The sequence below is a fragment of the Pantherophis guttatus genome, chromosome 18, assembly GCF_059756535.1.
Source record: "Pantherophis guttatus breed Tessera chromosome 18, ASM5975653v1, whole genome shotgun sequence".
Taxonomy (NCBI): Eukaryota; Metazoa; Chordata; class Lepidosauria; order Squamata; family Colubridae; genus Pantherophis; species Pantherophis guttatus.
The window spans coordinates 8067528-8085352 of record NC_142080.1 but is presented as its reverse complement, the minus strand read 5'-3'; the positions used below and the strand labels follow the sequence as shown (position 1 = coordinate 8085352).

The 17825-nt window shown below is 48.2% G+C and overlaps 1 protein-coding gene across 5 annotated transcripts in view; it reads right to left on the bottom strand.

The window, feature by feature from the left end:
• Nucleotides 1–17825, bottom strand: part of SPTBN2 (spectrin beta, non-erythrocytic 2) — a 102458-nt gene that overhangs the window by 21883 nt on the left and 62750 nt on the right. For all 5 annotated transcript variants that reach the window (XM_060694357.2, XM_060694358.2, XM_087880957.1 and 2 more), the window contains 10 exons: nt 17472–17659; nt 17130–17247; nt 16260–16418; nt 14521–14823; nt 13707–13860; nt 10262–11132; nt 6889–7026; nt 4040–4796; nt 3171–3373; nt 922–1012 (listed from right to left, as the gene is read on the bottom strand). In XM_060694357.2, the coding sequence (XP_060550340.2) occupies nt 922–1012; nt 3171–3373; nt 4040–4796; nt 6889–7026; nt 10262–11132; nt 13707–13860; nt 14521–14823; nt 16260–16418; nt 17130–17247; nt 17472–17659 (2982 nt within the window). The remainder of the gene's footprint in view (nt 1–921; nt 1013–3170; nt 3374–4039; nt 4797–6888; nt 7027–10261; nt 11133–13706; nt 13861–14520; nt 14824–16259; nt 16419–17129; nt 17248–17471; nt 17660–17825) is intronic.

The following is a 17825-nucleotide window of genomic DNA, read 5'->3' as shown; positions in this document are numbered from 1 at the left end:
TGTCTGCAAGAAAACAACCAAGCTCAGAGAATACAAAGGACCCCTAATCTTCCTTCTGTGCATATCCTAACTGTGGGGGCAGTTAGGGGATACAGGAACCCAAACAATCTTAAAACGGACATAAAGGAACTAAGATGAATTCTGATTAAGCTTCATACGTTTCTATGGGAATTGCCTGCCACTACTTGTGTTTTTCTCCTGCCTAAGGATAGGCGTACAAGTAGTCCTCGACTTACAACAACACTCGGGACCAGAATTTATGTTGCTCAGCAAGGCAGCTACTTTATTTATTAAATCCATGGACCACCCATCTCCCTTATCCAAAGCGACTCTGGGCAGTGTTCTCTTATTATATGAGCCGCGCCCATTTTTAACGGCCTTTCTTTTGTCACGGTCATTAAGCGAACCACTGCAGCTGTTAAATAAATTGTGCGATTGTTAAAAGAATACGGACTTCCCCCGGCTGACTTCTTTTTTTTTTTTTAATTTGATTTATATGCCGCCCTTCTCCAGAGACTCAGGGCGGCTTACAATGCACTAAGCAATGGGGGAAAGTCAGCTGGGAAGGCCGTAAATTGGGATCACCTGACCCCAGGACGCCGCAATGGTCATTGATACGTGCTGGTTGCCAAGGACCCAAATTATGATCCCATGACTGTAGAGATGCTGTAATGGTTGCAACTGCGAGGATCATTTGTAAGTCACTTTTGTTGGTGCCATTGTGGCTTCAAATGGTCACTAAATGAATGGCTGCAAATTGAGGGCTACCTCAATGCCGAAGCTGGATTAGAGTTTCCATTTTCCTCGCGGGCCACATTCTACCTAGCAGCACAAGTCCCAGATTCCACATCGACTAATAAATGGCCTCCCAGTTACTTCCCCAGCCTTGAACCCTCCACCAGGAGACTGACTCAACCTTACCTCTTGACAATCTTGGAGGAAATGTTGAAGGACTCGATTGTCCCGGAGCCGGGCCAGGAGATCTTGAGCTGCTTCCTGATTTTTTCTGTGACTGAAAGCAATTAGGAGGAAGGAGGAGAAGCAGAAAGGAAGACACGGGCGTGAGTTACTCATATACTGTTCCCCAGAGGAGCATCGCTTGCAAGAGAATGGAGAACGCCTCATTAATATTTGAAGAGATTGATTCCAGGCACTTACACCCTGAGCCTTGCTGTCTGGGAATTCTGGGGCTTGCAGTCCTAATGCATCTCGGAATGCCGCCTTTGGGAAGGCAGCGTTCATGCTTTACAGCAAGGTTCTTCAACCTCAGCCACTTTAAGGTATGTGGATTTCAACTCCCAGAATTCCCCAGCCTGCCACGCTTTAAACTACCAAGCAACAGGAGCAGAGTGTCTGTGACTAGACCCTCGTTGGGCCCTAATGCAATTAGCTGCAATGGGCTGTGGCGGTGAGAACTCAGGCCCGCATATATAATTATTACAGGTTGTTGTGGCCCGCCAGCGGATCTGGCAGCAGATTCGGACAGTGAGGAGGTTGGGGAGGAACATGGGCCAGTCCTGGAGCCTGGGGAGGGCTCTGTGTCAGAGGCAGAGATAGGGCCAGGGCCGTCTGATAGTTGTCAGCTGCCTTCGAAGTCAGACATCAGTGAGGCAGAAGAACAGCTGGATCCTGTTACCAGTGTGCGCATGTGCAGAGCTGCCAGGGGAAGGGAACAGCTAAGGAACAAGGGTCGACTCAGGAGTAAAGCCACAGGTGGACGATGAATGGCCCCTCCCATAAAGAATAAAAGAGGAGCAAAAGGGGAGTGGAGTTTGCAGGAGACAATTAGTTCATTCCTGCATTCTTGCAAAATATTGCGGTGTCTGAAAGATATCAGCCTGACCACTCTCCAAGCCTGATAAAGATCGGTAATTGTGAACTATCTTGAAAGACTCTGGGAGAGGAAAGACTTTGTTGGAGAGGAATTCACTGTAAATTAAATAAAAGGGATTTATCGGGACGAGGATTCGGCTTTGTGCTGCTGGGGAAGCCTAGGTCAGAACGCAGATAGTCCTCAAAGTGCGGTCCAATTGAGCCCAAAATTTATGTTGCTAAGTGAGAAATTTGTTAAGTGAGCTTTGCCCCATTTTACGACTTTTCTCACCCCCTTTGATAAGTGAATCACTGCAGTTCTTAAATTATTTACACAGTTGTTAAGTAAATCCAGTTTCCCCCTTGACATTGCTTGTCACTACCATTGACATTTGAATGGTCACTACCCTGTTTCCCCCAAAATAAGACACCCCCTGATAATAAGCCCAATCGGGCTTTTGAGCGCATGGCAATAAGGCCAAGCGCTTATTTCAGGGTTCAAAAAAATATAAGACAGGGTCTTATTTTCGGGGAAACACAGTAAACGAATGGTTGGAAATTGAGGAGTACCTGTATGTGGGCTTTTCTTCCCTAATGTCTTGCGCTCCAACATTTCAGAACCCCACTCCACACCTCAATTTATGAGTGCTTGGATCTGACCTTTAAAACAATCAGCTCTTAACCCTAAGCAAAAGAAATCTCCTGCCATGTAAAATAGGAAAACCAATATCCAAGGATTTTAGTATGTTTTAAACCGTTCCTGTCGGCCGATCACATTTTTATCCTCCGCTTCCTCTGAGCAGCTTAGGGCAATGTGGGTGGTTCTCCTTCAAACTTTTATCCTGACAATTATCCTACAAGGTAGATTAGCCTGAATAACTGGCTCACCATTCACAGCCGAGTGGAGATTTGACTGTAGCTTCTTGTGCTTTCTTTTTATAGTACTAGGAAACCACGTGTTTTTTTTTTATTAAATTTGATTTATATGCCACACTTCTCCAGAGACTCAGGGTGGCTTACAATGTGTTAAGCAATAGCCTTCATCCTTTTGTATATTTATACAAAGTCAGCTTATTGCCCCCACAAACTGGGTCCTCAATTTACCTACCTTAGAAAGGATGTAAGGCTGAGTCAACCTTGAGCCTGGTGAGATTCGAACTTACAGTAATTGCAGACAGCTGGTGTTAATCACAGTGCTATCAGTCTGCTGAGCCACCAGGCTCCTTCCCTTTTTGAGTTACTCTAGGATAGGAAATTCCCTGGCAAGAGAACCTGTGGAGGGAAAAAACAGCCTCCTTCTCACACTGATGTTCCCTGGCCTGGAATTACAATTTTCACCAAGAGTCTTCCTTGCTCACCGGCTGTCAATAGAGTTGACCTTCTCCTGGATCTTGTCAGAATGCAGGCTGTCTTCCAGAATGAGTTTCCGCCCAGAGTCCACCAGGCCTTTGATTTTCTCTCCATTGGCTTCCATGGTGGTCATGAAATCTTCGTGTTTCTTAATGGCAGCCTCTGCAGCCTGGAGAGAGCTGGGCATGCTGGTGTGAGTCAACACATATTCCTAGGAGGGAGGGAGGTAAGAAGGGAAGGGAAGGGAGGGAGGAAGGCAAACAGAGAAATAGAAAGATGGGAAAGAGAGAAAGGGAGGGAAGGAAAGAAGGAAGGAAAAAAGAAAGAAAGGGAGGGAGGGAGGCAAAGAGAAATAGAAGGACAGAAAAGAGACAGAGGGAGGTATGAAGGAAGGAAGGAAGAAAGAAAAAGAGAAAGAGGGAGGGAGGGAAGGAAGGGGGAGGGAGAAAAGAAAAAAGAAGGGAAAGAGGAAAGAAGGAAGACAAAGAGAGAAATAGTAGGGAGGGAAAGAAAGAAAGAAAGAAAGAAAGAAAGAAGGGAAAAAGAGGGAGGGAAAGAAGGGAAAAAGAGGGAGGGAAGGAAGGAAGGAAAAAAAGGAGAGAGGGAAGGAAGGAAAGAAGAAGGGAGAAAGGGAAGGAGGGAGGCAAAGAGAAATAAAAGGGTGGAAAAGAGAGAAAGGATAGGAAAGGAAAAAGAAGGGGGACAAAAAAGAAGGATCGAAGGAAAGAAGGGAAAGAGAGAAAGAGGAAGGTCACACACACAAAAAAGATCACAACACAAGCAAACAATAGATCCTGTGAAATAGCTAAACAAAAGTTCAGCCTCTGTCTGCAAGCCCACCCCCCAACTTCCTTCCCAAGCCTCTCCCCTGCTTTACCTGGTTGCTGAGCACTCCTTCCACTTGCTTGGTGTCCCTCAGGAAGATCTGGAAGCTGTAAGCCCGCGAAAGCAGCTGGTGCCGGTTCTCCCACATCTGCCCGAGTTCGTTCCATCCCGTGTCGAGGGCCTGAAGGCGCTGCTGAAGGAACATGTGCTGGGCGTCGGTGTGGCCTTGCGTCACCTCTTCCCCCATGGTCCGCAACCGCTGGTAGTCGCCCTTGTAATGCTCCACCTCGTTTCGGATGGTCTCGTGTTGGCTCAGCAGCTGCTCTGCCTCTGGCAGGGTAGCCGGGACGTCCTCGGAGGCGATGGCGGTCTGGGTGCGCAAGAGCCACGCCTGGAAGTCATCCAGGTCGCGCAGGAAGCCCTGAAGCTTGCTGGCTTCTCCCAGGGACTCCTCGCGACGCCGCATGGTTCCCCGCAGCTCGTCCCAAGTCCCGTCGATTTCGGCGAGCCGGCTGGAGATGGCAGAAGCTTGTTCCGGATGCTGGGCCGACAACCGGTCTGCTTCTTCGTGCAAGTCCCTGACTTTGCCCTGGATGGCTTCCAGATCCCGTTCCATGCCAGCCAACTTGCGCTGCAGTGCCATCACCCCTGCCAGGTCGTTGCCCAGACCTTGGGTGGATTCGATCACCTTGGTTTTCTCCCGCATCCAAGCCTTGGTTTCGTTGCACTCCAAGAAGTAGTTCTGGATGCTGAGGGCCGAGGTCAGGGCCTCCTTCTTTTGGCTCGCCAAGGACTGGAACTGCTGCCACCTGGAAACAGGGAAGGAGAGGAGTCCAATGGAGAGGCCGCGTGGCTGGCTGAGGAATTCTGGGAGTTATTATTATTATTATTATTTATTATATTTCTATACTGCCTTTCTCCCGTAGGACTCAAGGCGGTGTACAGTCAAGAAAAATATAGACACACAAACATCATAAAATTGCTAATTAAAATTATTACTTAGTTTGGTCAATTAAATAAAACCCAGAATTAGATAACATTTAAAATTCTGGGAGTTGACGTCCACAAGTCTTAAAGTTGCCAAGGTTGGAGACACCCCCACCCCCCACCCCGAGTTAAGGGTTCCCCAACCTTTTGAGGTTAATTTGGACCTTTAAAAAACAGGTTATGGGCTTTCTCACAAATTGGCAGCCATGGTGGACGCCCCGATGGGAAAATATTGGCTGTCTGGCAAATAAGTAAAGATGCCCCCGTCGCATCTTTTAGCCCTCAGGGTCTACTGAGAGAAGAGAAAAACACTCCCACCAACGCTGCCACTAGTATCTAAACAGAGAGCAAAGCCCACTCTCTTCTAGCGCTGATGATGTTACCTAATTAGGTTATGAAACGTCTGTAAGGAAACAACTGAGCTCAGAGAGCACCAAGGACTCCACAGTTAAACCCCGAGCCACAAATATTCTCCTCCAGTAGTACAGTCTTAAAATTTCAAATGTATTTCTAATTGTCCTCCTTTGAATGGTGTAGAGCAAGGGTCCCTAATCCCCAGGCTGTGGATTGTTAGTAACCGGTCTGTGCAAGCAATACAGTGTTTTCCCCCAAAATAAAACTGGGTCTTATATTAATTTTTGCTCCAAAAGACACATTATGGCTTATTTTCAGGCTAGGTCTTATTTTGGGGGAAATACAGTACTAAATGCCTCCGTCTGCTGACGATTTTAACTGGGGCTTATTTTGGGGGTAGGGCTTATATTACGAGCATCCTGAAAAATCATGCTAGGACTTATTTTCCGGTCGGGTCTTATTTTCGGGGAAACAGGGTAGCAATAGCACTTAGATTTATATACCGCTTCACAATGCTTTACAGCCTTCTTTAAGTGGTTAACAGAGTCAGCCTATTGCCCCCCCCCCAACAATCTGGGTCCTCATTTTACGGATCTCGGAGAGATGGATGGCTGAGTCAACCTTCTGCTGGTCAGGATCGAACTGCCCAACATCTGGCCGTCGGCAGTCAGAAGAAGTAGCCTGCAATATTGCATGCTAACCACTGCGCCACCACGAAGCTTCATCTGTGCATGCACAAGATATACCATGTTTCCCCAAAAATAAGATTGGGTCTATATTAATTTTTGCTCCAAAAGATGCATTAGGGCTTATTTTCTGGTTAGGTCTTATTTTGGGGGGGGGAATACAGTACTAAATGCATCCATCTGGCTGACAATCTTAACTGGGGCTTATTTTGGGGGTACGGCTTATATTGCGAGCATCATGAAAAATGATGCTAGGACTTATTTTCTGGTTGGGTCCTATTTTTGGGGAAACAGGGTAGGTGGCACACAAAACCCCCACCCCCACTGTCGCCACTCCATGGAAAAACTGTTTTCCCCAAAACAGCTCCCTGGTATCAAAAAGGTTGGGGGCCACTGGGTGTAGAGAAAAAACCCTCTCCCTTCTAGCACGGATGATATTACCTAGTTGGGTCATGAAATGTCTGCAAGAAAACCACTGAGATCAGACAGCATCAAGAACCCAGTCTGAAGGATGTTTTTTTTACAGTCGTATCTTTTTTTTTTTTTTCCTGAGCAGAAGAAGAGGCAGTTTCGGCTTCCACTCTCAATTTTTATTTTCTGAGAGAATGCCTCGGGGATCTACAGGCAGCAAATTGGCTTTTTTGGAACATAGCTGAAAGCTGCTGCTTTGCTTTACAACATGCCTGCTTCCCCTTAATCCCTTTTAATTAAAACCCTCGACATGGTTTAAAGCAGGTGGGGCAAAGCGTTAGAAGCTTTTGGCTTCCTTTGAAGTTTGCAGTAGTTGATTTTTCCCGTTCCACTGCAACAAGCCGATAACTCCTCTCTCTCTGTTTGGTCTCCATCCTTTCTCTTGCACCTCTGGGGCACTTACCGAATATTGAGCTGTTCCTGGGTGGCTTGAATGCTTTCCTTGTTTCTGTGATCGGCGCCTAAAAGCTGGCTTGCAATCTCGTTGACTGCCGCAATGCGAGAGGCCAGGTTATTCATTTCTGGCTCCAGGGTCTCGAACCTGAGTCACCGAGAATCAAAGGAGAAGGAAAAACCGTGAGAAGGAAAGTTTGCAGCCTTCCGGCTCTATCTCACAGCAGGAATAAAAGCTCAGCCTGCTGTTTTAGACTTTGGCCAAGCAGTCCCAAAATCCATGATGGCGAACCTATGGCATGCGTGCCACAGGTGGCACACAGAGCCCTCTCTGCAGGCACGCCAGCCGTCGCTCCAGCTCAGCTCCACCGCATGTGTGCACACGCCTCCCGCTGGCCAGCTGGTCTTCGGGTCTCTGCCATGCATGCGCAAGGATGTGCACGCACATGCATAGGGGGGCAGGGCACATGCACTGGGGGGGGTGCAGGTTGGGGCAGAAAGCTTTCCAGGCCCAAGATGGGGCACGGGGGGCCCTGCGAGGCCCTCCTGCCCCATTTTGGACCTGGAAAACCTGGAAGCCAAAACAGGGGGCGGGGCACCTGCATGGGAAGGCGGGGCGCATGTGCAGAGGGAACTCGCATTGCATTTTGAGGGTTCTGGCACGCACATGTGCATTTGCACGCACGGGCACACGCTTTGGGCACTCGGCACCAAAAAGATTAACCATCACTGCCCTAACTTGTCCCAAAGATGTTTCCCCCCCCCCAAAAGGTAACTGGATTTTGTTTTTCCTTGAAGTCAGAAGTGAAGAAGCTTCTTGGAGGAGAAGGGAAACGTCTTCAAGGAAAAACAAAGTCGGGTTGCCTTTTGAAAAAGCATCCAAATTTGGGACAACCATGACCTGGATGACTGAGAATCTCCACAGGTATTTTAGTCCTCGAATTACCACCTCTCATGGCTGCTCGAAATTACAACAGCACTGTAAAAAGTGACTTAAAACCGATGCTCGCACTTACAACCACTGAAACATTCCCCCCCCAACCCCGTGAGCAAAATTTGGGGGCTTGGAAACCGGTGTGTATTTAAGATGGTGGCAGCATCCTGGGGGGGTCACGCAATCGCCATTTGTGACTTTCCCAGCCAGTTTCGGACAAGTAAAATCAACGGGGACAGTTGGATTCACTTGACGGCCAAGCAATTTCACTTAACAACGGCAGAGATAAGCTTAACCACTGTGGCGAAAAAGGTTGTAAAATGGAGCACAGCTCATTGAACAGCCGCTTTGCTTGACAATGGGGATTCTGCTCCCAAATGTGGTTGTAAGGAAAGGACCAAAGTGTGTATAGTCAAGGCTTATGGTTTTCCCAGTTGCAATGGACGGCGGTGAAAGTTGGACCATAAGGAAGGCTGAGAAGGCCAAAGAATGGAGGCCTTTGAACTCTGGTGCTGGAGAAGACTCCTGCGAGTCCCTTGGACCGCAAGGCCATCCAACCGGTCGGTCCTAGAGGAGATCAACCCTGACTGCTCTCTAGAAGGCCAGATCCTGAAGAGGAAACTCAAATCCTTTGGCCACCTAAGGAGAAGGAAGGATTCCTTGGAGAAGAGCCTAATGCTGGGAAAAATGGAGGGCAAAAGAAGAAGAAGGGGACGACAGAGAACGAGGTGGCTGGATGGAGTCACTGAAGCAGTCAGTGTGAGCTTAAATGGACTCCAGGGGATGGTAGAGGACAAGAAGGCCTGGAGGAATGTTGTCCATGGGGTCACGATGGGTCGGACATTACTTTGCAACTTTGTACAGCTGTCCGACAATGAACATCGTTTGGGCTTTTCATATTTTAAAATGGTGGTGAGAAATTAGGCAGTGGAAATAGCCAGCAGCAAATGCACCTGCTTTAACTGCTTCAGGGCTAGGATGGAGCAGAATATAAAATCTGCAAATTAATATTTCCCTAAAGGGTTTGGCACCAGTCCCTGGCACGCTGAAAAACATGTAGGGACATTTGGTTCCTGAACTCCCAAATACGATCAGGCTGTTGTTCCCGTTTTATTTTCAATTTCTCCACTTGATTTATTGATTCTTTTTTTTTTTTAAGCTCGGTTTGTGTTATTCAGAAGCCAAGCAAGGTGGCAATCTATCCACTGATGTCTAGGGAGATTCTCAGTCATCCAGGTCGTGGTTGTCCCAGTTTCGCTTCTCATCCAAGAAGCTTCTTCAGTTCTGACTGGATGGTGGGGAAAGGAAGGATTGATCCTCCTTGCAGACAGAGCTGATCATTTGCATCCTTTCTAAAAAGTCGTTCAGGCCCCTTGGAAGTTTATCTGTGTCCTCAGGGTCACCTGAGTGGTGCAAATGGATGTGGAGCCTTCTTGGGTGCAGGATGTTTTGCAGTCAAGAAGGCTCCACACCCATTTGCACCACTCAGGTGACCCTGAGGACACAGATGCATCTCCAAGTGGCCTCAGGTGAAGGTAAAGGTTCTCCTTGCACATAGGTGCTAGTCGTTCCTGACTCTAGGGGGCGGTGCTCATCTCCGTTTCAAAGCCGAAGAGCCAGCGCTGCCCGAAGACGTCTCCGTGGTCATGTGGCCGGCATGACTCAACGCCAAAGGTGCACGGAACGCTGTTCCCTTCCCATCAAAGGTGGTCCCTATTTTTCTACTGGCATTTTTTACCTGCTTTCGAACGGCTAGGTTGGCAGAAGCTGGGACAAGTCACGGGAGCTCACCCCGTTACGCGGCACTCGGGATTCGAACCGCTGAACTGCCGACCTTTCTGATCGACAAGCTCAGCGTCTTAGCCACTGAGCCACCGCGTGCTCAACGACCCTTCAAAAGGATGCAAAAGACCAGCCGTCTGCAAGGAGTATAAATCCTTCCATTCCCCTCCATCCAGTCAGAGCTAAAGAAGCTTCTTGGATGAGAAGCGAAACGTCTTCAAAACAAAAACCAGAAAGTCTAGTTGCCTCTTGAAAAAAAAAGCACCTTTGAGACTATCCACGGATCTTTATAAACATCAGAATGTTTCCCTTCCTTAGCAGAATTCTGAGGAAAAGAACATGGTGGAGGGCTGAAGTCTAAATAAGCATTTTACTTCTGGGCAACACAGATTTTGTATTCTACTTCAAAGGGAAAAATAGAGACGGGGAACGTCTGCCCAACGTCTGCCCACCTTGAGTTATGCATAAAAGTAATAAAGGTGGTATAAGTATGTAAATAAAAGCAAAGCAAAGTCCTCTCCCTTCCCCAGATTTCCTCCAAAACTTCATTCTTGACCCTCCAGTCCTCACTTGTACCCTGCTTCTTTCTCCCCACCATGTTAATGGCAGTCCTTGGCCAACAAAAAGAAGGACCAAATGCACCTCGGGGGAAAAAGGGGGCACGTACCTTTGCTGCACCACTTCCAGGTCTTCCAACCTCTCCGGCACGTCCATCGTTTCGATCCAGTACTCCCTCTCGCTGATCCAAAGGCTGCAAGCGTCGGCCTCGCTGAACATTTTGTAAAGATTAAGCGCGTCCTGCAGGGCCTGTTTGCGATGCTCGGCCAGTTCCACCAGTTCTTCGTAGCGCTGCTCCAGGGCAGGCAAGCGCCCGTCCACTTCGGGGGAATGGGCAAAGTTGGAGGGCAAGCTGCGGGCCTGCTCGTGGAGGGCATCCAGGGCCGGCCGGTGGTTGTGAATCTCTTCCTCCACGTCCTTGTGCTTCTTGACCAGGCTCTGAGTCGAGTATTCGTCGTGGCCCATATCCGAGCTGGAGACCAAGCGGAGAGTGTCGAGCAACCAGGCCTCCATGTCGTTGGCATCGGCCTGGAACTGATAAAGGTTGGAAGCTTGGAGAAGACGCCGTTCCCGCTCACTCGACAGAGCCTCCAGCTGTTGCCACTGCTCTTCAATTTCCTGGATCCGCTCAGCCACCTCGGTAGCTCCGAAATGGCCCTCGGATACCAACTGGCGACCCTCGGCGATGCTCTGCTGCAACGGCCCGGCGCGGCCCGTCATCTCGTCACGGAAAGCGTTGTGCTTGCTGGTAAGGCGCAGCACGCTCGTCAAGTCCTTGCCGAAGTCGCCGGAGGAGAGAATCTGGCTCTGTTCGCGGATCCAAGCCTCTTCCTCCCCCATGTCCCAGAAGAACTTCCAGAGGCGGCGCGACTCCTCCAGCTTGGCGCGGCGTTGGGCGGCCAAGGCCACCAGTTCCTGATAGCACCGGTTCAGCGTTGCCACTCGCTCTTCGACAAAGTGGGGATCGCAGGGTTTGTATCCTGCAGGCACAGAAAACTGATCTTAGGGCTACGTTCGCCTGACACTCTTCGGGGGGCTCAGTAAAAATTTTAAATCAGCAGTCCACTCTCGGCTTGGCGGGGGGCGGGGACAGCTCGACTTGCTCATGTTGAGCTGTGCACGCGCCTGCACCAGCGATGGATTTCACATTCTGTTATTACTGGTTCGCTGCGTGTGCACCCACCCACTTCATGTGGGCATGCACCTGGTTCGTGTGGACACCTGCCTTCCACGCATGTGCTTTGCTCTTGCGCGCGCCTTCTGCCCGGCCTCAAAAACATGCCTAAATAGGATGCATAGAGCCGGGGTGGCCCACCCGCGATTTCCGCAAGCGGTTCGGGCGAACCGGTCTGAACCGGCTGAATACCACCTCTGGTTTGCACGAGTGCCTGCCCACCATGCGTGTGGCCCAGTTTTGAATAGGTCACGGCTTGTTAATGGGCCCGTGGCCCATGGGTGGGGACCCCTGGTCTAAGTCACTGCATTCGCACAACATGCTAAACTTGTTTTAATTTGCGGGGTTACCTCGTTAACTAATGTCATTTACAGATAGCGGAAATTGGCCTCAAGATTTCTGTTGCTAGACAAGATGGTTGCTAAGTGAGTTGCACACTTTCCTTCCCACAGTTTTAAGCAAATCATTGCGGCCACGGCTGACTGGAATCCGGCTTTCCGCATTGACTTTGTTTGTCAAAAGCTGGCTGGGAAAGTCACAAATGGAAATCACAGGAAACCCTGGGGTGCTGCAACCATCGTAAATACATGCCAGTTGCCAAGTGCCTAAAGTTTGATCAGTGACTATAGGGGCACAGCAATGGTGATAACTCACTTTTTTCCAGTGCTGTTCTAAACTTTGGACAGTCACCAAACAATTAAGCCGAGGATCACCAGTATTTATTTTTCCTTTCCTTTCCTCCTTTCCTTTCCTTTCCTTTCCTTTCCTTTCCTTTCCTTTCCTTTCCCTTCCTTTCCTTTCTCCTTTCCTTTCCTGTCCTTTCCTTTCTTTTCCTTTCCTCCCTCCCTTCTTTCTCCTCCCTCCCTTCTTTCCTTTCTTTCTTCCCTTTCCCTTTCTCTTTCCATCCATCCATCCATCCATCCAATTTTTACATTACTCATCTCATCTAAGTGAATCTGGGCAGTGTATCCATAAAAGGTAAGTGATTCTGGGAAAACTCAGCCTAGGATCTTAAGAGTTCAGAGCTAAAGAGAGCCAGCCTTCTGAAACCAGATAATCTATTTTGGTTTAAAACTCATTCCCGTGGATAAACAGCCTTGGGGCAGCGAGAAATATTGAGAGCTGAATTCCTAATATAGGGGTGTCCAACCTTGACCACTTTTTAAGGTTTGCGGACGTCAACTCCCAACATGGCTGGCTGGGGAATTCTGGGAGTGGAAGTCCACAAGTCTTAACGTTGCCAAGGTTGGACACCCCTGTCCTTAGAACTTAGAATTCTTTACTGGCCAAGTGTGATTGGACACACAAGGAATTTGTCTTTGGTGCATATGCTCTCAGTGTACATAAAGAAAAAAGTAACATATATTCGTCAAGAATCATAAGATACAACACTTAGTGATAGTCATAGGATACTAATAAGCAATCAAATCACACTAGGAAACAATAAAAACAATATAAGTTCTAAAGATAAAAGCAACATGGATATAGCCATAAGTGGGAAGAGATAGGTACTAGTAAGCATGAGAAGAACTACAGACTTAGTAGTTAATTTGATAGTGTTGTGGGAATTAGTTGTTTAGCAGAGTGATGGCATTCGTTGTGTCTTGTTGTTCTGGTGTGCAGCGCCCTATAGCAGTGATGGCTAACCTTTTTGCCATTGCATGCCAGGAACGGGGGAGGGAGTCGCGCATGTGCCCACACCCATAATTCGGGGGGGTGGGGGTGGGAAAGGCCGTTTTCGCCCTCCCCAGACTCCTAGAAAGTCTCTGAGCCCAGGGACAGCAAAAAACAGGCCTTCTGGTCCCACCGGAAGTTGGCAAACGGGCCATTTCCAGCCTCTGGAGGGCCTCTGGGGGGGTGGGGAAGGCCGTCTTCGCCCTCCCCACTCCTAGAACGGCTCTGGAGCCTGGGAACAGCAAAAACATGTCTTCTGCTCCCACCAGAAGTTGGCAAACAGGCCATTTCCGGCCTCCAGAGAGCCTCCGGGGGGAGGGGGGGAAGGCCATTTTCGCCCTCCCCAGACTCCTACAAAGGCTCTGGAGCTTGGGGAGAGAGAAAAATGGGCCTTCTCCACCACCCCCCAAGGCCCTCCAGAGGCAGGTTTCCCTACTTCTGGTGGGCCCAAAAGGCCAGAAAATCAGCTGGCTGGCATGCACATGCGCGCCGGAGCTGAGCTCGCATGCCCACCAATATGGCTATGCATGCCACCTGTGGTATGCATGCGATAGATTCACCATCACGGCCCCATAGCGTCGTTTTGAGGGTAGAAATTGAAACAGAAGTAGAAGTCCTAATGTATTTGTTGGCAAAGCTTGGGTTGCAGTTCTGTATGCCCCTTATTAAAACAAATTTTTAATATTGTTTGATAAGCGGTCAGCACCTTCTCCAGGAGTGGCAAAACGTTGAGCGGCAGCACTGATGGCTTTTACCCGTTCGGCCTGGACAGCAATGTCGGCTTCCACCAGAGCGTGGATCTGAAGGAGGTCATCCACACCATGCAAATGTTTCCCAAAGTCCTGAGATTGGAGGCGACCCTACAAAAAAAACACTTCAATGGGTGAGAGAAAACCTCTTTGATATGTATATTCTGTGTCTATGTATATATTTTCAATTTTCTTCTTTTTCTTCTTCCTAGTGTATTTTCAACGTTTATGCAAAACACTTCTGTCTCTCTTGTATACCAGTAGTCCTCAATTTATGATAGTTCATTTAGTGGCCGCTCAAAGTTACATCAGCACGGGAAAAAAATAGTGATGGATCACTATTTTTCACACGACCGTTGCAGTATCCCATCGTCACATGATCAAAATTCGCCCACTTGGCCACTGGCTCATACTTATGACGGGTGCGACCTTCCGACAAGCAAAGTCAATGGGGAAGCCAGATTCACTTTACAATCATGTTACTAATTTAACGACTGAAGCAATTCGCTTAGGGACTGTGGCAAGAAAAGTCATAAAGCTCACTGAACAACAGAAATTTTGGCCTCAATTGTGGTCGTAAATTGAGGACTACCTGTATCGGTAAACCCCCGAACTGAATTAAATTGGAGGAAACAGATTTACTGTTTCTTTCAGAGTCATTTTGTAACCCAAGTTAAAATGATTGATGCTGTTCCTCGAGGACCGTTCCTAGACTTTCTCCTCCTCCGTCCTTCCCCCAACCATCATCCATCAACCTTCTGGCCTGCTTACCTTCATTTCTTCCAACCAGTCCATGAGGTAGGTCAAATCCTGAAGTATCTTCTGCAGCTCAAAATGGAGCAGGAGGCGTTCGCGACGCGCAGCCACCAGTTCGCGGAGGTAGTCCCAGAGTCGTACCACGTTGTTCTTGCGTGCCAGCACCCGCTTGATGTCGTGGTAGCCCTCTGCCTCCAACTCATCGGCCACGGCATTCACAGCCGTCACCCGCTCGTTGTAGGCCACAATGTCTGTCTCGATGGCTTCGTGTTTGCGTACGGCAGCCTCCACGGCTGAAATATCTGAGCCAAAGTTGTCCTGCAGGTTGGAAGAGGAGGGGTACCATCCTTCAGGATAGTTATTGATTTATGTATATCCCGCCCTTATTATTTTTATAAATAACTCATGGCAGCAAATATATCTAATATCTTTCTCCTCCTGTTTTCCCCACAAGAACAACCCTGTGAGATGGGTTGGGCTGAGAGGGAATGACTGGCCCAGTGTCATGCAGCCAGCTTTTATGTCTAAGGCACAACTAGAACTCACCATCTCCTGGCTCAAAGTCACCCAGCTGATTTTTGTGCTAAGGCGGGACTACAACTCATAATCTCCTGGTGATTGGTCCAAAGTCACCCAGCTGGCTTATGTGCTAAGCCAGAACTAGAACTCACTGTCTCCTGGTGATTGACCCAAAGTCACTCAGCTGGATTTCATTCCTAAAGCAGGACTGGAACTCACAATCTCCTGGTTTCTAAGCCAGCATCTTAAGCACTGGCTCTCTGTCTGCCTGTCCCACACCCAACTCAATCAATAGTCAGATGCCAGCGAACAAGGAGATCAATAATCAGGATGCTATGTGAGGGATAACTCAAATACTTTGGCCACCTAATGAGAAGGAAGGACTCCCTGGAGAAGAGCCTAATGCTGGGAAGGATGGAGGGCAAAAGAAGAATGGGATGGCAGAGAACGAGGTGGCTGGATGGAGCCACTGAAGCAGTCGGCATGAGCTTAAATGGACTCCAGGGGATGCTAGGCCTGGAAGAACGTTGTCCATGGGTTCGCGATGGGTTGGACACGACTTCGCGACTAACAACAACAACGTGAGGGATGAATGAGAGTTGGGAAGTGTAAAGTGTTTGGTGGGCTTCTATGTAGGAGGAGGAACATTCCATTAAAGTGACACCCCATGCCTACAAATAATGTTATTGTGCTTTATGGAACTGCTTTGTCTTTCTGGCCACCAAATATCAAACAAACCCAAGGCTCAACCAAGGGATTTTACTGTTGGGTAAAGAAAATGATGGCAACTCCCTTTGTTTTATACACAGACCCATTTAAGATGCATAATGCAATTTCACTTCAGAGTAAGACCAGGAAGTTAGCAGCTGATCATCTGTGGACACCAGAACATTGGTGACATCGGAGACCAGCTTCTGAAGCTTTCCAAAACTGACAAAAAAACTTTATTGAAAGGTATCACCAATATCTTTTGAGAATTTCCACTTTCAACTTCTAAGCATCCTTGGAAGTCAATGCAATCTCCATCCCAGCATCAGAAATGAAATCTTGACATTAAGGTGCTCCCAGCTGTCTCACTCTAGTTAACAGCTGGCATGGCACCAAGGAGAGGTGAAGCCTATCCACTCGGAATCAACCCACCTTGATGCAAAGTGGAATTCAGAGTCTCAGGGAGTATCCAGGTGAGGTTTCCACCTACAGGAGGGCCAGGTAGATCTTTCCCATTCAGGACTCACCTGGGAGACGAGGCGCTGGTTTTCACTCAGCCAGGTTTCTCGCATGGCTGCTTTGCGGTCAAAGCGAGCCGTCAGCTGTTCCAGTTTCTCTTGTCGAATCAATTCATTGCGCAGAGCCAGCTCCCGCTCATGCTCAGCCTTTTCCAGGCGCTCCCAACCCTGCAGAGAGTTTGATGGAAAGAAAGAAAATAATGTATTTATTGGAAACCTGAATGGGTGAAGAGATGGGAAGCTCCAGGATTTCATGTGCATATCATAATAGCATCTCAGAGGCGAGGAACATTTGATGTTTCTTAGAAAACCCTGTTATTCAAAACCAAGTTAAAAATGACAGCCTCCTGCCTTGGCCTTATCTATAACCCAGATTTCAAAATGAGTGGATTAGTCTATTAATCATTAATTATGATTAACTGATAGCTTCCACAGGAATCCAAGAAGCACTGGCTCTTGATTTTTAAGGTATTCTTGGAACTTTCCCCTATTAATAATATTTGCTTTGTTTATCTGCTTAACGGGGCCGCGATTCTCTTTCAAATGAAAATCAAGGCGGCAGAAAATACGCAAAGGAATACATCAGGAATATATTGCGATTTGTTTTCTAAAGACTGGCCTTTTTCTGTCCAGAAGAGGCAATAAAAGGCAGGATGGACAACTGAGAGAGGCTCTGCAATTTTTATTAAGTCATAAAGGGTAGTTTACAACCTTCCAGGCCTGGGTTCACTAATTTAACCAAACAAACCACATCATGCTTGAGAGCGCAAAGTGCAAACGCAGCCGGAATCCGATTGGTGGAGTGAGAAATACAGCCCTCCCACCCCTCTAAAGGCAGTTGACAGCATATGCTCCTTTTTTGCAAATGGACTGTCTCACCTTGTTGATGTCCGAAATCAGCCTTCCTTCCCGCGGTGTGTAAACTTTCTGATTGTTGGCTCTCATTTTACTCTGGATGGTGAAGAGCAGAACTTCGAGATTCCCCTTCTCCGTGAATCTTAAGTGCAAAATAAACAGAGGGGGGGAAGGAGAGAACCCGGAATAGTTGTTAAACTAAAAAAGAGAGCGGAGGCGCAAAGATGCACATTTTTAAATGCAGGCAGCTGCTTATCACTCCATCTCCCGGTGTGAGACCCTATCGATATTAGGAAAATCACCGTATTTCTGGACAAACCAACCCCCCGGAGCAAGAGCACATCCAACAAACCTGTTGAAACTTACTTGGCTGGCTTCTCCACCGTGCGATAGGTATTAAAAGCCTGCAGCTGATTCTGCACTCCACTCAGGCAGTTAGCCAGCTTCCGGTCATTCAGAGTTAAGATGGTTTGCTCAATCCACTGCAGAAGATCGGACGCCAGAGTCTCGTACTTCTCTATGAGCTTGTCAGCTTCAATGGCATAGTCCAGCACCTGTACCCACCCCAAAAAACCTCGAGTTATCCAGTTGCTTTGGAGAGATATCAAGAATAGCCATAGCAATGGCACTTAAGACTTATATACTGCTTCACCGTGCTTTCCAGCCCTCTCTAAGCGGGTTACAAATGTCAGCCTCTTGCCCCAAATGATCGGGGTCCTC